Source organism: Mastigoproctus giganteus, chromosome 4 (assembly GCF_048544385.1).
Source record: "Mastigoproctus giganteus isolate SK-2022 chromosome 4, ASM4854438v1, whole genome shotgun sequence".
In the NCBI taxonomy this organism is placed as follows: domain Eukaryota; kingdom Metazoa; phylum Arthropoda; class Arachnida; order Uropygi; family Thelyphonidae; genus Mastigoproctus; species Mastigoproctus giganteus.
In genome coordinates, this window is record NC_143578.1 from 3,962,799 (window position 1) to 3,984,896 (window position 22,098).

Below are 22,098 nucleotides of genomic sequence, written 5' to 3' on the forward strand. Positions count from 1 at the left end.
CAGCGCCTGGAGAGTAGGCACCTGCGAGGTGATTTAATTGAGGTGTATAAGGTCTTGAATGGGTTGAGCAAGCCCAATGCTGATGGGATTCTTCCTTTTGCCCAGATTAAGAACCTGAGGGGGCATAAATTCAAATTGAGGAAAGACAGTTGTAGAATAGATGTGTGGAAATTTATGTTTAGCCACCTGGTGGTTGATTGGTGGAATGGACTTCCATCTTTTGTTTTGAAAGTTGGTAGCGTAAATAAATTTAAGGCTGAGCTGGACAAGTATTTGAAATGAATAGAGGGATGAAATGGGAGAGGTTTTTTTTTTTTTTTTTTTTTTGGCTGATGCTGCTTAAGCTTACTTTCTTGCATCATATGCCTCTGCTAATGCTAATCTCTTACATGTACAGTTCTATAATTATTACACTTATAAATTTAACTCATTAATTAATTCCCAAAGGTTTGGTGCTGGGCCCAATGTTGTTAGCATTAGCAAGGGCACATGATGCAAGAAAGCAAGCTTACATAGCATCAGACAAAAAAAAAAAAAAAAAAAAAAAAACACATGCACTCACACCCTTCTCATTTCACCCATCCACTCGCTCAAAATGTTTGTCTAGTTCTGCCTTGAATCTGTTTAAGTTATCAACTTCTACGACAGATGGTTAGTACTTCCACACATCTATCCTACAATTGGAATTTATGCCCTCCCAGGCGATTATTCTGAGCAAGAGGAAGATTTCATCAGCATTGAGAATGCTTAAACCATTCAAGGCTTTATATACCTCATTCAAGATGCCTCTGTAGCCAGGTGGGGAGGAGCAGCAGTGCATAGCACACGCTTCTTGATTAGACCGGGGTTCAACCCCGTACCCTCCAAATACGGAGAATGTGGAAAGGTCAGGGAATGACCACCACATATCCTCGGAGCAATATGGCTTTAGTTGCTAATGCTCTTAAAAAACCAAATAACAACAAACACATCAGTCAGATCACCTCTCAGGTACCAAGTCTCCAGACACTTAATTTGCAAAACTTAATTCTTCGTAAGAACAACCTTTTGTTCCATTCACTAATCTTGTTGCCCTTCTCTACACTCTTTCCAACAGCTCTACATTCTTCTTAAAATGAGGCCTCTAAACCTGTATACAGTATTCAAGGTGTGGCCTGACTATTGCCTTATACAAGGGGATAATCACCTCCTTATCCCTGCTAGAAAAATTCTTGTATATCATTGACAAGACACCATGAGCTAGTGGTGTCTTGACACTATGAACTGCTCAGAAAACTTCATATCTGCCTGCCTGCACAATTACCCCTGGGTCCTTTTCACTCTCTACCACTGTCAGTGTAGTACCACACAATTTATACGTTACTCTGGGGTTACTGCTTCCCATATACTTTACATTTGTCAATGTTAAACTTCAGTTGCCACCTCTCAGCCCATCTGCTCAACTTTTATAATCCTATTGCAGCAGCGTACTGTCATTAGTGTCATTAACAACACTGCCGACCTTTGTATCATCTGCAAATTGGACATTAATCCTGATATATCATTATCATTAATGAATACAGAAAACAACAATGGACACAGCGCTGAACCCTGGGTAACTCCACTAATAACATTAGTCCACGAAGAGCAGTGTCCATTGATTACCACTCTGTCTTCCACTCAACCATCCCTTTATCCATAGCAGCAATTTGCCTCCAATTTGTGCAGCAGCCTTCCATGTGCAACAGTATCAAAAACCTTTCTAAGATCCAAATAAATGATATTAAAATTATTCTTTGCATCCTGTTCCTTTGTGACGAAATCATAGTATCCAATCAAATTGGTCAGACAAGACTTCCCCTTAACAAACCCATGCTGTGTCCGAGCTATAACTGAAGTCTTTTCTAGATGATCTTGCAGGCCGACCAGGCTAGCCGGGTGGGTAAAGTGCTTGCTTGGCAACCCAAAGGTCACGGGTTCAATTCCCGCCTCGGGCTTGGATCAAAGTACTGCAAAAACCTTGGGAGGTGTGCATTATGGCCACAGATGCCTATGCCCCAACAACTACTAAAAAAAAAAAAAAAAAAAAAAAAGATCCTGCAATACTTCTTTAACCATTGCCTCCATTGATTTCCCTTGGAAAAGAAGTTAAAATAACAGGTCTGTAATTACCCTTGTCTCCCTTTGATCCTCTTTTATGGATATGGGGTCACACATTTGCACATCTCCACTCCATGGGGTACCTCCTCTGAGTCCAAGGAAGCTCTCATTATTGCTCTAAGCATTTGCTTACTTCCTTTGCTGCCTCCTTTAATATAACTGGACAGAGTCCATCCACTCCGGGTGCCTTTATGTTTACCTTCAACAATTTCTCCTCCGTTTTTCTCTGAGTTTTTACAGTATTATCTAGCTTACTGCCAGAGTTTAATACACCTCTGGAATTTCTCTCCTCATGTATGAATGTAGATGCAAAATATTGATTTAATTTGTTAGCTACCTGAGCAGGATCAACAACAGTTGAACCATCGATATCAAATGGATCAATGATTCATCCCCTTCCTTCTAGAGTTTACTTCTAGTGATATGTAAAGAACTCTTTGCTGTTTTTATTTGCATCCTTTGCCAAAGATTTCGTGTAATCTGCCTTTGCCACCTAACCTTCTTAGTTACTTGGTTACAGACCAGCTTATATCTATCATAGGCTATCATATCATATTTTGCTTCTCTGTCACATGTCTGATTAGATCGTCTAACATACATTTAGGCAAAATCTTGAGCAATATTTCTTAGTTAGTATGAATAGCCTAGTAGCTTCCAAGATTAATTCTTTGAATGCTTCCCTTTTTGAATTTGCTGTTGGTAACATCATGGTAGTTACCATGATGTTACCAACAGCATGGTAGTTACCATGATGTTACCAACTCAGCACACTGTGATCACTGCCACAAAGTGGTTCTTTTATCTGCAGACTCTTAATGCATGAAGAATCAGTACTGATAATCAGATCAAGAGTATTACACCCTTCAGTTTCCTCCCGAACATGCTGCTGTAGAAAACAATCATCCAGTAAATCCATAAAAGCCTTGCTAGTGTGTGAGTGACTGACCCACAAATTCCAGTCAATCTCTGGGAAATTAAAATCCTCCATTATAATATTTACAGGCCCACTCTATTTCTCTGCACAATTGCTCATTGTACTCATCAGATTCATTAGATCTACAGGCTGTCTCAAAAATATTGGTACAAACGTTTAGGGGAGGTAGGTAACGTCTAAGGGAATGTGAATCGCATAGGAACCCATAACAGGAAACGTCACGGGAAAGTAGTAGCAGAGGCACAAGAAGCAGAAATGACACAAGACAGTAATTTGTGGCAAAAGTTTATTTGACATAATATTAACAATGGAGTATGAGATGGATGCATTTCATGATGTTACAACAGATGCTCGAAGGTTCCACCATGAGACACGATGCATGCATGACACCGACGTAGCATTGAATGGCAGACACGGTCGAACACACCTAGAGTTTCTTTGACAATAGCAGCAGCGCAGACGAGTCTCGCCACGAGATCCATTTCCGTCTCCACAGGCGATTCATACACGATAGATTTGAGGGCCCCCACAGAAAGAAATCAAGGCTTGATAAATCAGGTGAGTGTGGGGGCCAGGCAATGGGTTCACCACGGCCAATCCATCGACGCCCAAAACGCCTGTTCAAGTGGTCACGAACACACCTTCCATAATGGGCAGGCACCCCATCATGTTGAAACCAAATGTTGCGTCTCACATTTGCTGGAACATCATCAAGTAACCCTGGTAAAACTTGTTCAAGAAAGATCCGATATTTAGCGAAGTTCATGCGGGATAGTAATGGGTATGGGCTGACTAAGCAGTCACCGACCATATCTGCCCACACATTTATTGCAAAGCGATGTTGTGCCGCGTGGGGGTGCACTGTGTGGGTTGTCGTGAGCCCACACATGAGCATTGTGCTGATTAAATAAGCCTTCCCGAGTGAAATAAGCGCATTCCGTGACCAAAACATAGGCTGGAAAATTCAAGTCTTGAACACTTTCTTGGAGAAACCACTGTGCAAAAGCCACACGTGTAGGATGATCTTGGGGGGAGCAGTAACTGAACCCTTAGGAGATAAAGGGGGTGTAAGGAATCGTCGTCGTGCCAGACACGCTGTACACTGCAACGAGACACTCCTAAGGCAGAGGCAATGGCTGGCACGTGTGCTGGTAGTAGAATTATTCTGGACGGCATTCAACACACTTCTTCCATGGCTGGAGTTCACGTCGAATGTGGTCTGCCTGCACTACTCCGGTTACCTCTAAATGACCCATAATCGCACAAATTTTAATGCACACGTGCAAACAAATGGTGGTCCGGTATATGTCTGTCTGGGAAGCGTTCTCCTTAAATTTGTTGAGTGGCTCGTCCATTGCCCTCTGCTAATCCATACACTAGGTGCTTGTCTGCCAGCTCACAGTTCGTATATCGCTGCATGCTCTTCGTGCGGCGACTACTGCTTGAATGAGTAAACCAGAAATTTTCCCTCTCGTGAACTGATGAACATCGCCGTGTACTGACTTACGGTGACGGTTATGTGTTCCTATGCGATTCACATTCCTTTAGATGTTACCTACCTCCCCTAAACGTGTGTACCAATATTTTTGAGACACCCTGCATAACACACACACCTACCCTCATTTTCCTTTTCCCAATGCTCATGTCACACCAAACAGACTCAACATTGCCTTCTCCACCAACGTCAGTTGGATGCACTTCCTTAGATTTTGTTTCTTAACTAACAGCATAACCCCTCCTTCCTTTCTGTCCTGTCTATCCTTTCTGTATGCATTGTACTCTCCAAATTCCAATTCTGCACTGCTAATGTCTGTATGACATCACGTTTCTGATATTCCAACAATATCTGCCTTTGATGTCTTGACTAGCACTTCAAGTTCATCAAAGTTATTAACTGTGCTCCTAGCATTGGTGTACATGCAAATATGCATGCACCCATTTCTACTCTTAGTTACCCTAACACAGTCCATGTATTTACTTGTTCCACTATGATTCTCAGCAGTCCTGGAAATCCCCATTACCTTGCTTTCGTGGCTGCTGCTCAATTGCATTTGAATATGCAATTGAGCAGCAGTGCAAGATTCACTTTCACCTCTGCCAGCAGCTACTGTTAATCTATTAGTCCATGTATCCCACAAAGCTAGCAGTTTTCCAACCCACCTAACTCGGCATCAATAACATTAGCAAATATTCTTGCACCCTTTCTTTAAGTGTATCCCATTCCTGTAGAAGCAGTCTCTCCTGTTAACAAGCACAGACCAGGGCCGAATTGATTGACAAGGCTCTTAATCATATACTCCCTCCTATCGTGTCTGGGCAGAATTGCAGACAGTTTCAAATTCAACCCTAACGTTTAAGTAATTCCGCCTGTCTCCTACTCTTAATATCATTAGTGCCAACGTGAACAATATCACCCTTTATGCCCTTAAAAGATGATATCTGCTTTACAATGTCATCAACCTTTGCCACTGGCAGACATACCATTGTCCTGTCCCACCCATTTGTTTTGCACAACTAGTTCCTTTGGAGCCAGTGCATTCTACTTTGGGGGTTTCTGCTGTGTTGCCTGATGTTCTAGTGCATGCTCTGGCATTGATGTGGGCAGCTGAGAGCTTGATGGGCCCCTCAATTTAAATCCTTCGATGGCATCCACCCTATCCCTCAAACTCTCATACAGGCCCATAACAACGCTGAGTTGTCGCATGATTTCCTCACACTGCTTACATCTCGCGCACACACAAAGACAATATCATGTCTTTGTTTGTGCGTCCTTGGCAATATCGTGTACAGTTCCCGATTGCCTCAAAAACATCAAACAAGCAGTGCATTTCAAAAGGCTGTGATTCAGAGGACAACCCCCTCTCAGTTTTTTCCCTGAGCCACAGCACTCCCATTAATTTGAGCCTTTTGCTTAAGATTACTTCCTTCAATGTTTCCCATTTAGAATTTACTGTTGGTAAAATCATCAGTCGGTCTCACAGTATAGAATTTAAAACTATGAGACCACCATAGTCACCTTTACAAAAGCAAAACCTCTTACCTTTACACCTGATTGTTGTTACATCTTTAAGTAAATCAGTATACTGTGATCACTGCCACCTGGTGGTTCCTCTATCTGCAGATTCTTAATGCATGAATAATCATTTTTGATAATCAGATCAAGAGTATTATTCCCTCTGGTTGTCTCGCACATGCTGCTGTAGAACAGTCATCCAGTAAATCCAAAAAAGTGTTGGATGTGTGTGAGTGATCAACCATAAATATCAAATCCATATCTGGAAAGTTAAAATCACCCATTATAAGACATTCTGATTTACTCTCCCACTCTTTCTCTGTACAGTTTTTCTTTGTACTCATCAGAGTCTAGACCTATAACTTACTCTTACTCTCATTTTTGCTTTCCCATTGCTCATTTCACAATAACTCAACATTGCATTGTTGCAACAGCAGTGCAGAGGTTGTCACAGACATTCTCTCAGATATGCCAGACAAGTTGTACTTGCTACCTGGGAGTCTAAAACGCAAATGGAACTGATATTCGGGTGACACTCAAGTCAAGTGGACCCAATTTCGGCGAAGTCCGGATGGTCTGTGACAGCCAAATCCTCTGCTTGCACCTTCACGATGGTGGGACTGTTAGTAATCCTGGGTATAACCTCCATGCAACATAATCAAGGTGTGGGGCCCACACCACATGGAGGAATGCCACCCCTCTGTGTTATCAGGCAGTACTATTTGGTAGATGGCTCTTATCAACCGGTGCAATACCACCACTTTGATTATTGGAGGCTTGAAGTGGTTGAACCCATGTTTAGTCTCTAGAGCCAAGTTCCGGTCAACCCTTCCCCATCTCTTCCATCAAGCAGTATGATTGATGACTTTTGAGGTTATGATGAACATCGTGGCGAGATCCATTATTCCTTATATTTCGAGGGTACAGCTCTAAAATGGTGTTTGCAGTCCGGCCGCTAGTTAGTACACTGGACCGAACCGATTGGTACCTCTCTAGGAGGCTTCCGGATCAGCTAGTGTATAATCTTACTATCTCTACTCTGCCAGATAGTGACTGGAGAGAGTCTGAGTAGTGTGTGTGTGCGGGGAGCATTGTCGAGGCCACGTTATGTCAAGGATCTGGGTATATTCTTACCATGTGTATGCCATATCCAAAAATTTCATTACTTCATACAGCATGTCCTACCCACTCTTTCTTACTACTGAATACACCATGAATTGTCAAACTAATAGAGCAAGCTTATCTGCAAAAAGATCTAAACCTCCCAAACACTTCCTAATTCATTTCACAAATACACGTGGTCTAAATTCTAATCTCAAAGATGTCCATTTCCACTTTCAGTCTCCCAAACCCCATGTACTTTTTCTGACAGAATCTCAGTTATCGGTTGATTCAACTACTGCTCATATCAGATGTCCAAATTATTCCCTGTATAATTCCTTTCGCCTCAAAGGTGGTACTTGTGCACATGTCCGTTCTGATATTCCCTGTCAGAGACTTAGCAATTTGGAATCTCCACTCTTTGATCTTCTCTGGCTTAAAATCTCTCTACCTCATTGTGTCAAATTCAACTGTTCTCTCTACCGTTCTCCCAACTCCACTAATCACTTGGAGCTCTTTGACTTCCTCTCTTTGCAACTTGACTCTCTCCAGTCTAACTTTTCTAACAGTGAGGTAATTTTCCTTGGTGATTTTAATGTTCACAACTCCAGCTGGCTTCTGTTTTTTAGTTACACCGACCCATCTGGTCGAGATGCTAAGGCTTTTGCAATTACTAATGGCCTTGCACATATTGTTCATTTACCTACAATAATACCAGACAATCCTAATCATACAGCCAACACACTTGATCTTTTTCTCACAAACAACCCAGATGTGCGGAAATTTGCCTTTAGCCAGCGGGTGGTTGGTGGGTGGAACAGACTTCCATCCCTTGTTGTGGAAGTTGATAGCCTAAATAAGTTTAAGGCTCAGCTGGACAGGTATTTCGAACGAACAGAGGGGTGAAGTGGAAGTGGTTATTTTTATTTATTTATGTTACTTTTTTTTTTTTTTTTTTTTTTTTTGGCTGATGCTGCATAAGCTTGCTTTCTTGCATCAAATGCCTCTACTAATGCTAATGCTAATGCTAAACACGGTCGAAGTGAGAGGTCCTTTAGGCACTTCAGATCCCAACTTGATGATTGTCTCTTCTCCAATGGAGCCTTTATCTCATGTCTATTCCCAACCTCGTGTTGTTTGGCATTACAAGAATGCAAAATGGGATGACCTGAGAGATTTCTTTTCCTTGGTTGGATTACTGTTTCAAAACTTCTGATGTCAACATTTGCTCAGATCGTGTCAGTGAAATTATTCTTGCAGGAATGGAATCCTTTATCCCGCACTCCTCTTTAAAATCTCGCCCTTTATCTAAACCTTGGTTTTCCAATAAATGTGCTAAGGCTGTTCAAGAGGAGAATGTTGCATTTCATAATTGGCTTGTTCCTAATTCTTCAGCTTCATTTTCTCACTACACCAAAGCTCGCAACAATTGTAAAGAAGTTATCAATCAGTCCAGACTAGAGTTTGAACAGGCTAAGAGTAGAAAACTTGATTCTTGCCCTAATGGTAGCCAAGCATTCTGGTCTATTGCCAAAGCTATTGGTGGCAACTTTTGCCCATCTTTGCTCTCACCTCTGTCAAAACCAGATGGTTCTGTTGTCACTTCAGCCAAGGATAAAGCTGACCTGCTATAATCATTAATACAACTCATGTATTAATGATGTCGGTAAAACACCTCCCTCCATTCCCAACACGCTCCATTCAATGCCTCCTGTGGTCTTCCGTCAAAAGGATGTCAGAAGGATTTTGATGAATCTTGATGCTAAGAAAGCTCCAGGTCCCGATGGTATTTCTCCACTTGTTCTCAAAATCTGTGCTCCTGAACTTACTCCTATTCTTTGCTGCCTTTTTTTCACTTTCTTATTCCAAAGTTGTTTTTCCTTCTGCTTAGAAATTTGGTCATATTCAGCAGTTCCTAAAAAGGGTGACAAATCCCTCCCATCCAATTAACGTCCAATTGCAATTACTTCTACTCTTTCTAAAGTAATGGAGAAATCCATTAACCGCCAACTCTTAAACTACCTAGAAACCTTCCGTCTGATCAACGATCGCCATTGTGGATTCCGTCAGTGTCGATCTGCTCATGTTATTCTGGCTTATGTTACCCATTTATGGACTAATTCAATGGAAAGGTTCAGTGAAACACAAACAGTTGCTCTTGATATCTCAGAGGCTTTCGATAGTGTTTGGCATAAATGTCTTCTAAACCAACTTTCATCTTATAGTTTGCCATCTGTTTTTTGTAATTGTTTATCTAGTTTTCTCTCTGATCGTTCACTGAAGGTGATGGTAGATGGCTCTGTCTTCTAACTTCTCCACTAATGTCGGTGGCCCCCAAGGTTAAGTTCTTTTCACCACTTTTTTCCTCTTGTATATTAATGACCATCTTCCATTGACTGGAAATCCTATCCATAGTTTTGCCGATGATAGCACATTGCATTCCACTTTCCATTTTGTGAAACTTTGTCCTGCTCAATCAGCTTCAACTTCTCGAAAATCTGCTACCAATTCCTTAAATGCTGATCACAGGTAATTCTTCAGTGACGCAAAGACGACTTAGTTGATTTCAATCCTTCTAAAACTCAAGTCTTGTCTTATATCTCGCAAAAAGGATTCTTCTGCTCCTATGTTTATCTTTAGTGACACTCCAATTTCTTGGCAAAAGGATATATCTCTTTTGGGGATTACCCTGACTTCTAATCTCTCTTGGCAGAAGCACATTACAAATATTGGTTCCTCTGGATCTAAAAAAACTTGGTTTTGTCTTTTGCTCTCGGCGTTACTTTTCTTCCAAACAGCTGTTCACACTGTTCAAATCGCAAATCCGCCCTACTATGGAATATTGTTCCCACATCTGGGGTGGCACCCCCAAAACCTCACTCAGGCTTCTTGATTCCATTCAGAAGAAGGCAGTTAAGTTAATTAATGATTCACCTCTAACAGTCTCTCTCCACTTGCTGTCTCATTGATGTACTGTTTCTGCTGCATGCCTCTTCTACAGATACTTCCATGGGCACTGTTCTTCTGAAATGGCTTCTATAATTCCTGCTCTCTCTCTCTCTTTCAAAACAGTCTGAACACGTGCCACCACCAGCCAACATCCATTTACTGTCCAACTTCAAATTCATAGAGCCAACTTTTCATCTTCTTCGTTTATTCATTAAACTGCCATTTTCTGGAACAACCTTCCTTCATCCATATTTCCTGAAAATTACAGTCTACAGAAGTTAAATCCAATGTCACCAAATATCTTCTTTCATCTTCTTAACCTCCAGCCCAAGCACGATACTAAGTACTATAGGTTCTAATACCTCTCGTGTTTGGGGTTTACATGAAAAAAAAAAAAAAAAACTCAACTGACTCAACATTGCACTGTCCTCATGTCAACAGGATGCTATTATTTATTATTTTTTTTAGTTTTTAGGAGCATTAGCAACTAAGGCCATATTGCTCCGAGATATGCGGTGGCCATTCCCTGACCTTTCCGCATCCTCCGTATTTGGTGGCGACGGGCTCGAACCCCGATCTAATCCAGAAGCGTGTGCTATGCACTGCTGCTCCTTCCCACCTGGCTACGGAGGCGCCGTCAACGGGATGCACTGCCTTAGATTTTGTGTTTCTTAAATAACAGCGTAACCCTTTCTTCATTCCTATCCTTTCTGTACACACTGTACTGCCCAAATCCCAATTCTGCATTCGTTATATATGTGTTATACCACGTCTCTGATATCCAACATATCCACTTTTGATGTCTTGACCAGCACTTCGAATTCATTAAACTTATTTACTATACTCCTAGCATTGATGTACATGCACCTGTTCTTACTCTTAGTTATCCTAACATGGCCCATGTATTTAATTGTTTCGTGGAGACCCTTTCCCAGCAGTTCTTGAAATCCTCAGCAATTGCTTTCCAGACCTGCTGCTCATTCCAATGGAAGCAGTGCGAGAATCACTTTCAACTCTGCCTCTGGCCATTGTTAATTTATTAGTCTGTGTATCACCCCAAGCTAGCAGTTTTCCAAACCATATAACACTGCATCGATAGCATCAGCAGATATTCTTGTACCCTTTCTATTTAAGTGTATCCCATTCCTGTAGAAGCAATCTCTACTGCTAACAAGCACAGACCACTCTGAGAAAAATTCTACCCTATGAGACTTGAACAGTCTCACCAGGGCCGAATTTATTGGCAAGGCTGTCATCATATACTCCCTCCCATTGTGACTAACCAGAATTGCAGATACTTTCAAATTTTACCCTAACCCATGACTTTTTTTCAACATTAACCTGTACTTGCAAAGTTATTCTGCAGATCTCCTCTACTCTTAATGTCATTATTGAAAACATTGACAACAGTATCACATTTTGTACCCTTAAAAGATATCTGCTCTGCAACGTCATCACCTTTTGCCCCTAGCAGACATACCCTCGTCCTGTTCCACTTATTTTTGCACAATATATTTTCCATTTCCCTGACAACTAGTTCTTGTGGACCAGTGCATTCTGTCTTGGGGATTGCCACTGTGTTGTCTGATGATCAAGTGCAATCTCTGGCATTGATGGAGGCCCCAATTTAATTCCTTTGAGGGCTTCCACCATGTTCTTCAAGCTCTCATAAAGGCTCATAACAGTGCAGAGTTTAGCATTAGTAGAGGCATATGATGCAAGAAAGCAAGCTTACACAGCATCAGCAAAAAAAAAAACGTTCCCATTTCACTGATCCATTCATTCCAAATGTTTGTCTAGTTCTGCCTTGAATTTATTTAAGCTATCAATTTCCACAACGATTGACGGAAGTTCGTTCCAACATTCAACTACACCCTGGCTAAAGGCAAACTTACGCGCATCTATTCTATAACTGTCTTTTTACATTCTGCAAACTTTGATATTAAGCTTGATATACCTTCATCAATATCATTGATGAATATTCAAAAGAACAATGGGCTCAACACCGAACCCTGAGGCACACCACTAATAACATTAGGCCACGTAGGGCAGGGGTCTGGCCCAAAATCTCAACAGCCTGAATCCCGACAGTATCTACTGTAATATAAAAATATATTAGTTTTTTATTAAGTAAAAATTTACCTTATTAGATTAATTTTGTAGAAAGAATATAAAATACAATAAAAATTAACGACAAATACCTCTCTCAATTTGAAGATCATTGTTTCTGTAACAGAAAACAACAGCTTTAAAGTACGATCAGCAAATAAAAACGACTTAATTAATTTTACTTTATAATATTGCATTTAATTGGTAATTTTCAAGTCTAATTAATACCTATACTGTAATTATTGCTCAAATGCCAGATAAACATCTGGTGTTTGAGCAATAATTATAGGTATAGCATTGAAATGCTAAAGATAAAAAAAACTTGATAAGAATACTTTCAGAATATGAAAATTTAGAGTAATGTATTTTGGCAGCTGTTTCATAAATATTATTAGCATAACTAAAACTCTAATTATACAGGTATTTGTTATTAGCTGTACTTTCACGAATTTTGTGACAATTATATTAGTCCTGACCATGAGCGCCGGCATGATATTTTGAAAGGGGTAACAGTAAAAAATATCCAAGAAAAAAAAAATTCCATTTTCTTCTTATTATTATTATTATTATTATTATTATACTTAAGATTATTTCCCCAGTTAATATCCTGAAAAAAATATCCCATTTTCTTTTTATTATTATAATACTTAATATTATTTAAGAATTATTATTAAGATTATTGAAGTATATTAAGATTATTATAATATGAAATGTTTAAGATTTTTTGCAAATTTTAATGTGCGATTTTGATTGAATTAAACTGTGATTATTGTCAGTAACGTGGTTTTTGTGAACTGATTGTATACTGTTAGTGCATATGTGTGTGGGTGTGTGTGTGTATATATGTGCTTGTTTATTCATTAATATTACATAAAATATTGATGTTATCATATACTGTTCGCATAACTGCAATGTAAATTTTCTGTGTTCAAATAAAATTTTAATGTTTTTAGTGGCTGTTTTGATTACATGAAAAACTCCAAAAAATCGTTTCTGAGATAGACTTTACCTTTTTTTTTTTTAATACAATCGGTATGTCGGGATTTTGTACCCATTGATCACCACTCTGTCTTCTCCCACTCAACCATCCTTTTATCCATTGTAGCAACTTGCCCTTAATGACATACTGCTCCAATTTATACAGTACTCTTCCCTGTGCAACAGTATCAAAAGCTTTCCTGAAATCCAAGTATATGATATCAAAATTATTTTTTGCATCCAATTCCTTTGTGACCACATCATAGTATCCAATCAAATTGGTCAGACAAGACTTTCAATTGGCAAACCCATGCTGTGTCTGAATTATTACTGCTGTCTTGTCTAGATGAACCTGCAATGCTTCTTTAACCAGTGACTCCATGATTTCCCTTGGAACAGAAGTCAAACTAACAGGTCTGTAACTACTTGTGTCACCCATTTATCCCCCTTTGTGAATTGGAGATACATTTGCACATCTCCAGTCCATGGGGACTTCCCCCCGAGTCCAAGGATTCTCTCATAATTATGGCTAAGGGTTTGCTTGCTTCCTTTGCTGTCTCTTTTAACATAACAGGGTAGATTCCATCTGCCCTAGGTGCTTTTCTTATGTCTAACTTCAATTTCTTCTCCTCCACTTTGCTCTGTTATTATAAAATCATTTAGCTCCCTGTTAGAGTTTGATAAACATCTGGCCCTCTCCTCCTTGCATAACTCCTCATGTGTGAATGTAGATGTAAAATACTCATTTAGTTCGGCAGCTATCTGAGAATGATCATCTACAGTCAAACCATTGATATCAAGTGAATCAATCTGATTCATCCCTTTCCTTTTACAGTTTATATAAGTAAAGAAGTCTTTGCTGTTTTCCTTTGCATCCTTTGCCAAGGATTTTTCATAATCTGCTTTTGCTTGTCTAACCTCCTTTGTGACTTGATTACAGACTAGCTTGTATCTACCATAGACTTCTGTGTCGCCTGACAATTTGTGCATCCCATGCATTTTTCTTCTCTACCACGAGTCTCATTAGTTCATCTGACATCTGATGGGCCTGAACCTAGAGCAGTATTTCTTAGTTGGAACAAAAAGCCTAGTAAGTTCCAAAATTATTTCCTTCACTGCTTCCCATTTAGAATTTGCTGTTGGTGACATCATCAGTTGGTCCCAGTGTACAGAACCTAAAAAATCTCTGAGACCACTGTAGTCGCCTTTACAAAAGCAAAAACCCTTCCCTTTACCCCTGATGGTAGTTACATCTTTAAAGAAATCCCACATCAGTACACTGTGATCACTGCCACCTAGTGGCTCCTTTATCTGTAAATTCTTAATGCATGAATAATCACTGCTGATAATCAGATCGAGTGTTACTCCCTCTTGTTGCCTAGAATTCTAACACGGTGCTGTAGAAAAGAATCATCCAATGAATCCACAAAAGCCTTGCTATTGTGCAAGTGACCCACCCACAAGTTCCAGTCTATATCTGGGAAGTTAAATCCCCCATTATAAGACACTGTGATTTACTTGCCCACTCTATTTCTCTGATTAATTGTTTATTGTACTCATCAGAGTCATTAGGCCTATAACAAACTGCTACCCTCATTTTTGCTTTCCCAGTGTTTATGTCACACCAAACTGACAAAGTTGCACTGTCCATCTATGTCAACTGAATGCACCTCTTTAGATTGTGTTTCTTAACTAACAGCATGACCCCTCCTCCCTTCCTATCTTGTCTATCCTTTCTGTACACATTGTACAGACAAGGCTCTCATCATATACTCCCTCCTATCGTGTCTGGACAGGATTGCAGACACTTCAAATTTAACCCTAACTCACAACTTTTTTTTCAGCATTGACCTGAGTGGCACCATATCTCTGATATCCCAAGGCCTGAAGTGGTGAAACCCATGTTTAGTCTCTAGAGCAAAGTTTCCGGCACCCCCCTCTCCCCATACTTCTCCTTCAACCCATGCACAGTACTAAGTACTATAGGTTTTGTTACCTTTCGTGTTTGGGATTTTCATAAAAAAAAAAAAAAAAAAAAAAACAGTATCTGCCTTGGATATCTTAACCAACACTTTAAATTCATCAAATTTATTTACTATACTCCTAGCATTGGTGTACATGCAAGTATATATGCACCTGTTCTTACTCTTAGGTACTCTAACACAGCCCATGTATTTACTTGTTTCATGACCCCTTCCCCCCCCCCATCATTTCCTGAAATCCCAAGCAACTGGCTTTCCGGGCTGCTGCTCAATACAATAGAATTTCCACCTCTTCCTGTGGCTACTATTAATCTATTAGTCTTTGAATCCCCCCCCCAAGCTAGCAGTTTTCCTACCCACCCAACATTACCTCGATAGCATCAGCAAATATTCTTGCACCCTTTCTTGCACACTTAAAAAGTGTATCCCATCCCTGTAGAAAAGCGATCTCTCCTGTTAACAAGCACAGACCACGCTGAGAAAAATTCTACCCCATGAGCCCTGCACAAACCCTCCAGGGCCGAATTGATTGACAAGGCTCTCATCATATACTCCCTCCTATCGTGTCTGGGCAGGATTGCAGACACTTCAAATTTAACCCTAACTCACAACTTTTTTTTCAGCATTGACCTGTACTTGCTTAGTAAATCTGCAGATCTCCTACACTTAATGTCATTAGTGCCAACTTGTTCAACGATATCACCTGTTGTGCCCTTAAAAGATGGTATCTGCTCTACATCATCAACTTTTGTCCCTGGCAGACATACCCTGGTCCTATTCCACCTATCCTTTTTGCACAATATATTTCTTGTTTCACTGACAATTGAGTCACCAACAATAACTAGCTCCTGTGGGACCAGCACATTCTGCCCTGAAGGAAGGTTGCTGCTATGGTGCTTGGTGCATAGGTGCCTCTGTAGCCAGGTGGGGAGGAGCAGCAGTGTGTAGCACATGCTTCTTAATTAGACCGGGGTTCAAGCCCGTGACCACCAAATACGGAGGTTGCAGAAAGGTCAGGGAATGACCACCGCATATTCCCGGAGCAATATGGCCTTAGTTGCTAATGCTCCTAAAAACCAAATAACAAACAAACAGTACATTTCAAAAGGTTGGTGTGGGTATTCTTTTATTATTATAGGTAATATTTAATCTATATGGCCTGTTTTAATTGTAAAATTGAAATAGTTATAAATAATAAAAAAATAGTTTGGATTCTGTATATGCCAATAAAGTTTTTTTATTAGAATTGGAGTTACCAGTTTTTTTTTTTTTTTGTGTAATTCTAGATCAAACCATGTGCCAGAAACAGCTCTTCCAGGAATCCAGAATGATGTAAGTATATTTCACAGAGCTTGGTAGTATCAATATTAGTTATGTGAGTGGTGTAGAGGCAGCAAAAGACCCATGGTGCCTTAACAATGATTTATTGAACATTTTTTTTTCTTGTAGAGAATGTTCAATATAAATAATCAATAAGGTATAATCCCACTGTACAAAAAAATTGTAAGACTATTTGGAATACTTCATCCAAGTATGGAGACTGCACTGCGGAGAGGGGGAAAATTAAGAAGATATAGAGCTTCTTGAAAGGATGCTGCAAACCCCACTTGGCAAAATGTGCAAAAGGGTATATGTATGAGGAAAGACTTTGAATATGTGTGCCACAGAACTTGGCAACCAGGCTCTGAGAGGGAGTAACAAATGAATGAGGGTAAAATTTTCACTGTTATAAATGATTCCAGAAATAGGGACTCATAAATTAAAATTGTGAGAAAGAGATTTAGATTTGATTGGAAGATTTCTTTTAGCCAACAAGTTTTTAATTACTGGAATAAAAGTTGCTTCTTTGGGCGGTTGAGTTCACTGCTTGGAGATATTCAAAAGGTCAACTGGATAGTTACCTTCATGAGGAAGGAAACATAGGTTGTTTATTGCTTTTTTTTTTTTTTTCCAATATTTAATTTTTTTTTTAAATTATTTATTTTAATTTTTGCCAGTACAGCAAAAGCATATGGGTTACTTGCACTGTATGATTAGAATGATGGGAGTATATTTCATGGAGCTTGATAGTTATCTGAATATTGGAAAAATTGTTGCTTGCTTTGTTATATGTATATACTAAAAAGTGGAAGTTAATTGTTAATTAACTATCTCTGTTAATTAACAATTGACCAAATTGGATAACTGATTTTATATATATATATATAAACTGCAATTAAATAACTAATGAAGGGAAAACAGTGGAGTGTAAAAGAAAAAGAAACCTAGTTGACCAGGGACACTGCTTAGACAAACGAACCTAAGACCATAATGTATAAATAGTAATATATTGAAAGTGTATAGAAGAGGGCTGTTATTATCAAATCTATGGTATACACAAGAAGTTAATAAGATAAAAATCAAAAATTAAAAGAAATTAGCTGACACAAAACAAATATAAAAAACTGAGAAAGAAATGAATATGAAATGAGGTAAAATAAAATAACATATTGGAAATATTTGTTCAAGGTTTAGCCCTAAACAGATGTCAGATGAACCAATGAGGCTCATAGCAGAGAAGGAAAATGCATGGGATGCATATAAATTATCAGGAAACACAGATGCGTATGGTAGATATAAGATAGTCTGTAATCAAGTCACAAAAGGTGTTAGGCAAGCAAAGGATGCAAAGAAAAACAGTGTATAGTAAGCCATAGAAGGAAGGGGATGAATCAGGTTGGTCCACTTGATATCAATGGTTCGATTGTTCAGGATAGGATTCTGCTCAGGTAGCTGACAAACTGAATTAATATTTTCATTTCAATTAATATGAACAATTTCTAAGAAATATTGTTCAAGGTTTAGGCCAAAATGGATGTCAGATGAACTAATGAGGCATATGGCAGAGAAGAAAAATGCATGGGATACATACAAATTAACACATGACACAGAAGCATATGATAGATACAAGTTGATATGCAACCAAGTTACAAAGGAGGTTAGGCAGGCGAAGGCAGATTATGAGAAATCCTTGGCAAGGGATGTAAAGAAAAACAGCAAAGAGTTCTTTACTTATGTAAACTCTAGAAGGAAGGGGATGAATCAGATTGGTCCACTTGATATTGATGGGTCAAGTGTTGATGATCCTGCTCAGGTAGCTAACAAACTAAATGAATATTTTGCATCGACATTCACACATGAGGAGTTATTCAGCGAGGGGAATGCCAGAGGTGTATTCAACTCTAGCAGTAAACTACAGAATCTTGAAATAACTGGGAGTAAAGTGGAGGAGAAACTGTTGAAGATAAACGCAAGAAAGGCACCCTGGGTGGATGGGACACAGGTCAGGCCACACCTAGAGTACTGCATACAGGTCTGGAGGCCTCATTTCAAGAAGGATGTAGAGCTGCTGGAACGAGTACAGAGAAGGGCAACAAGATTAGTGAATGGAACAAAGGGGTGCTCTTACGAAGAAAGGCTTAAGTTTTGCAAATTACAATGTCTGGAGACTAGGCACCAGCGAGGTGATCTGATAGAGGTGTATAAAGCCTTGAATGGTTTAAGCATGCTCAATGCTGATGGGATTCTTCCTCTAGCTCAGAAAAATCACCTGAGAGGGCATAAATTCAAATTGAGGAAAGACAGATGTAGGATAGATGTGCGGAAATTTGCCTTTAGCCAGCGGGTGGTTGGTTGGTGGAACAGACTTCCATCCCTTGTCGTGGAGGTTGATAGCCTAAATAAGTTTAAGGCTCAGCTGGACAGGTATTTTGAACGAACAGAGGGGTGAAGTGGAAGTGGGTTTTTTTTTTTTTTGGCTGATGCTGCATAAGCTTGCTTTCTAGCATCAAATGCCTCTACTAATGCTAATGCTAATTTTGCATCTAGATTCACACATGAGGAATCCTGTGGGGAAGTGAAGGCTAGAAGCTTATCAAACTCTAAGAGGGAGTTAAATGATTTTGTAATAACTGAGAGCAAAGTGTAGGAGAAATTGCTGAAGTTAAACATAAGAAAGGCATCTGGGCTGGATGGGATCTATCCAGTTATATTAAAGGAGGCAGCAAAGGAAGTAAGCAAGCTCTTAGCCACGATTATGAGGACATCCACCGACTGGATTTGTGCAAATGTATCCCCAGTTCACAAAGGGGGATCAAAAAGTGAAAGAGTAATTACAGACCTGTTAATTTAACTTCTATTCCGGGGAAAATAATGGAGTCACTGATTAAAGAAGCACTACAGAATCACTTAGAGAAGACTGCAGTTATAGTTTTAGACACAGGGTCTGTTTTTTGCAATTGGTTATCCAGTTTTCTCTCTGACTGCTCACTGAAAGTTGTGGTAAATGGCTCTCTGTCTTCAAACTTCTCCACTAATGCTAGTGTCCCTCAAGGTTCAGTTCTTTCCCCCCCCCACTCTTTTCCTCTTATATATTAATGACCTTCTTCCATTGATTGGAAATCCTATCCATAGTTTTTTTGATGATAGTACATTGCATTCCACTTTCCAGTTTGAGAAACCTTGTCATGCTCAATCCACTTAAACTTCTCAAATGTCTGATGCCAATTCCTTAAATGCCGATCTCCAGGTAATTCTCCATTTGATATTGCGCAATAAGGATTCTTCTTCTCAAGGTGATATATCTCTTTTGGGGATTACTGTGACTCCTAATCTCTCTAGGCACAAGCAAATTACAAATATTGTTTCCTCTGCATCTAAAAAACTTGGTTCTCTCTTTCGCTCTCTGCATTACTTTTCTTCCAAACAGCTGTTCAGTCGTACAAATCGAAAATCCGCCCTACCATGGAATATTGTTCCCACATCTGGGGCAGTGCTCCCAAAAACCTCTCAGGTTTTTAGATTCCATTCAGAAGAAGAGGACAGTTAGGTTAATTATTGACTCATCTCTAACAGAGTCTCTCTACTCTCTGTCTCATAGATGTACTGTTTCTGCTGCATGCCTTTTCTGCAGATACTTCCATGGACACTGTTCTTCTGTGGCTTCTATAATTCCTGCTCTCTGTGGCTTCTATAATTCCTGCTCTCTCTCTTTCAAAACAGTCTAAACATATGCCACCACCAGCCAGCATCCGTTTACTGTCCATCTTCAAACTCACAAAACCAACTTTTCATCTTCCTCCTCGTTTATTCATTCAACTGCCGTTTTCTGGAACAACCTTCCTTTATATGTAATTTACAAAAAATTACAGTCTACAGAAGTTCATCTAATGTCAACAAATATCTTCTTTCGTCTTCTCAACCACCAGCCCGTGCAAGGCACTAAGTATTCTGATACCTCTCGTGTGTGGGGTTTTCATAAAAAAAAAAAAAAAAAAAACATGCTGCATCTTTGCCCCCCCCCTCCCCATTTAAAAAATGAACTGTGGTTTTTTTTTTTTTTTTTTTGCATTAACATTTTTTTCCCCTTTTTTTCTAGGCTAGTACAGTAGCATACTTCTAAACAATATGAGAAATCTTTAATAAAGCCATTGTATGACAGCCAAATTAGCTTGTCTCAGAAAGAAATAAAAATTCTGAATTTTGTGGATATTTGGTTAACATGAACATTGCTGTGCCTTGAAATTTTGTTTTTCTCTTTTTTTTTTTTTTTTTTATTTTCTTTTGCAGGTATCTTGTGTAAGTCCAGTTCTCCTTGGCTTTTCACCATTAGGTAATCAATCATCTGCTGAAAGTAGCTCTTTAAATTGTTCACCAGGTTCACATACTCAATGTCTTGCAAATGCTGGGTTGGCAGATAATGCAGAAGTTAGCTATTCTCCGGAGCTAGATGCATCACAAAATCCTTATTACTACCACATAAATGGTGTATTGTTTGAAGCTCACCTGCAACGGCTGCAAAGGTTGACCAAATCTCAAGGACATTGCTTTGTACATACGTGAATGGTTAGTTTTTCCCTGTAGTAAAAACTTCCCTCATATTATACAGAGATGTTTTAATTCAAAAATGTAATCTGAAATACTAAAATAGTGAAGTGGGTTAGAATACGTTAGTTTTATGGTTTTCTGAGCAGAGATATAAGAGCATCACAACAAAATGAAAGTCATGTGTACCAAGTAATAACTTTCAAGTATTATTAAAATTATTTCATTTTGGTCATGTACTTGAATGTTTCAGTATTGCATATTCTAATAATTGACACAACACCTATAATGCTTTATGTTAAACAGAATCCTTTATTTTTGTTAGAAATTGGATATTTAAAACTTACATTACTCTATCTCTCTATCTTTGTGTTCCTTATTTTTACAGTTGTGTACGATATAACTTCAAAAATTTCACGTATTTTCACAAAATATTTTGTATTTTTTTGGTGACTGTATTTTAATTTAAGTATTTTATGTATTTATTCCCTCTTTCTTTCACCTCACTAACACTGGGGGTGTTTTAGACTCCTCACAGAATATGTATATAATAGTTTTAGACCCTTCATGATATTTGTTAAATAAATAAACTTTGTCAGTCAGATCTTGCTACTCTTTATTATCGCTTTAATACATAATAGAAAAAAAAATTATGAAGTAATATTGTATATTGTAAACATAAGTAAAACTTGAAACAAAACCTTGATGAGGAACTTATCCAAAATTGGGAACCTTTTCCCCAATCCAGTTTTAATGAACAATTACTTTATTTTTCTAAGATTGAAACTTTCCATTTATTATTTATATTCCAAACTTGGGATCTCACCATTAGTAAAATATTATCATAGTGAATAGGCAGAGGAGCAGATCAATCTAAATGACATATATGAAAAATCAGTTGCAGGACAGTCACTATTTCCCCCCATTTTGATAATAATTATTTAATATTCTTATGATTGTTTCCTGATAACGGATGCTCCAGCTTAACTTTTTTGACTGATGAAAAGTGAATTGATTAATAAACATTGAGG

The 22,098-nt window shown here is 38.9% G+C and overlaps 1 protein-coding gene across 1 annotated transcript in view; it reads left to right on the forward strand.

Moving 5' to 3' along the window:
* The window catches only part of LOC150086344 (uncharacterized), a 70,912-nt gene extending 49,241 nt beyond the window's left edge, over positions 1–21,671 (forward strand). Inside the window, exons 3-4 of the mRNA XM_090371317.1 lie at positions 16,492–16,537; positions 20,813–21,671. Coding sequence (XP_090227443.1) covers positions 16,492–16,537; positions 20,813–21,085 — 319 coding nt within the window. The 3' untranslated portion in view covers positions 21,086–21,671. The remainder of the gene's footprint in view (positions 1–16,491; positions 16,538–20,812) is intronic.
* The last annotated feature ends 427 nt before the right edge of the window (positions 21,672–22,098 follow it).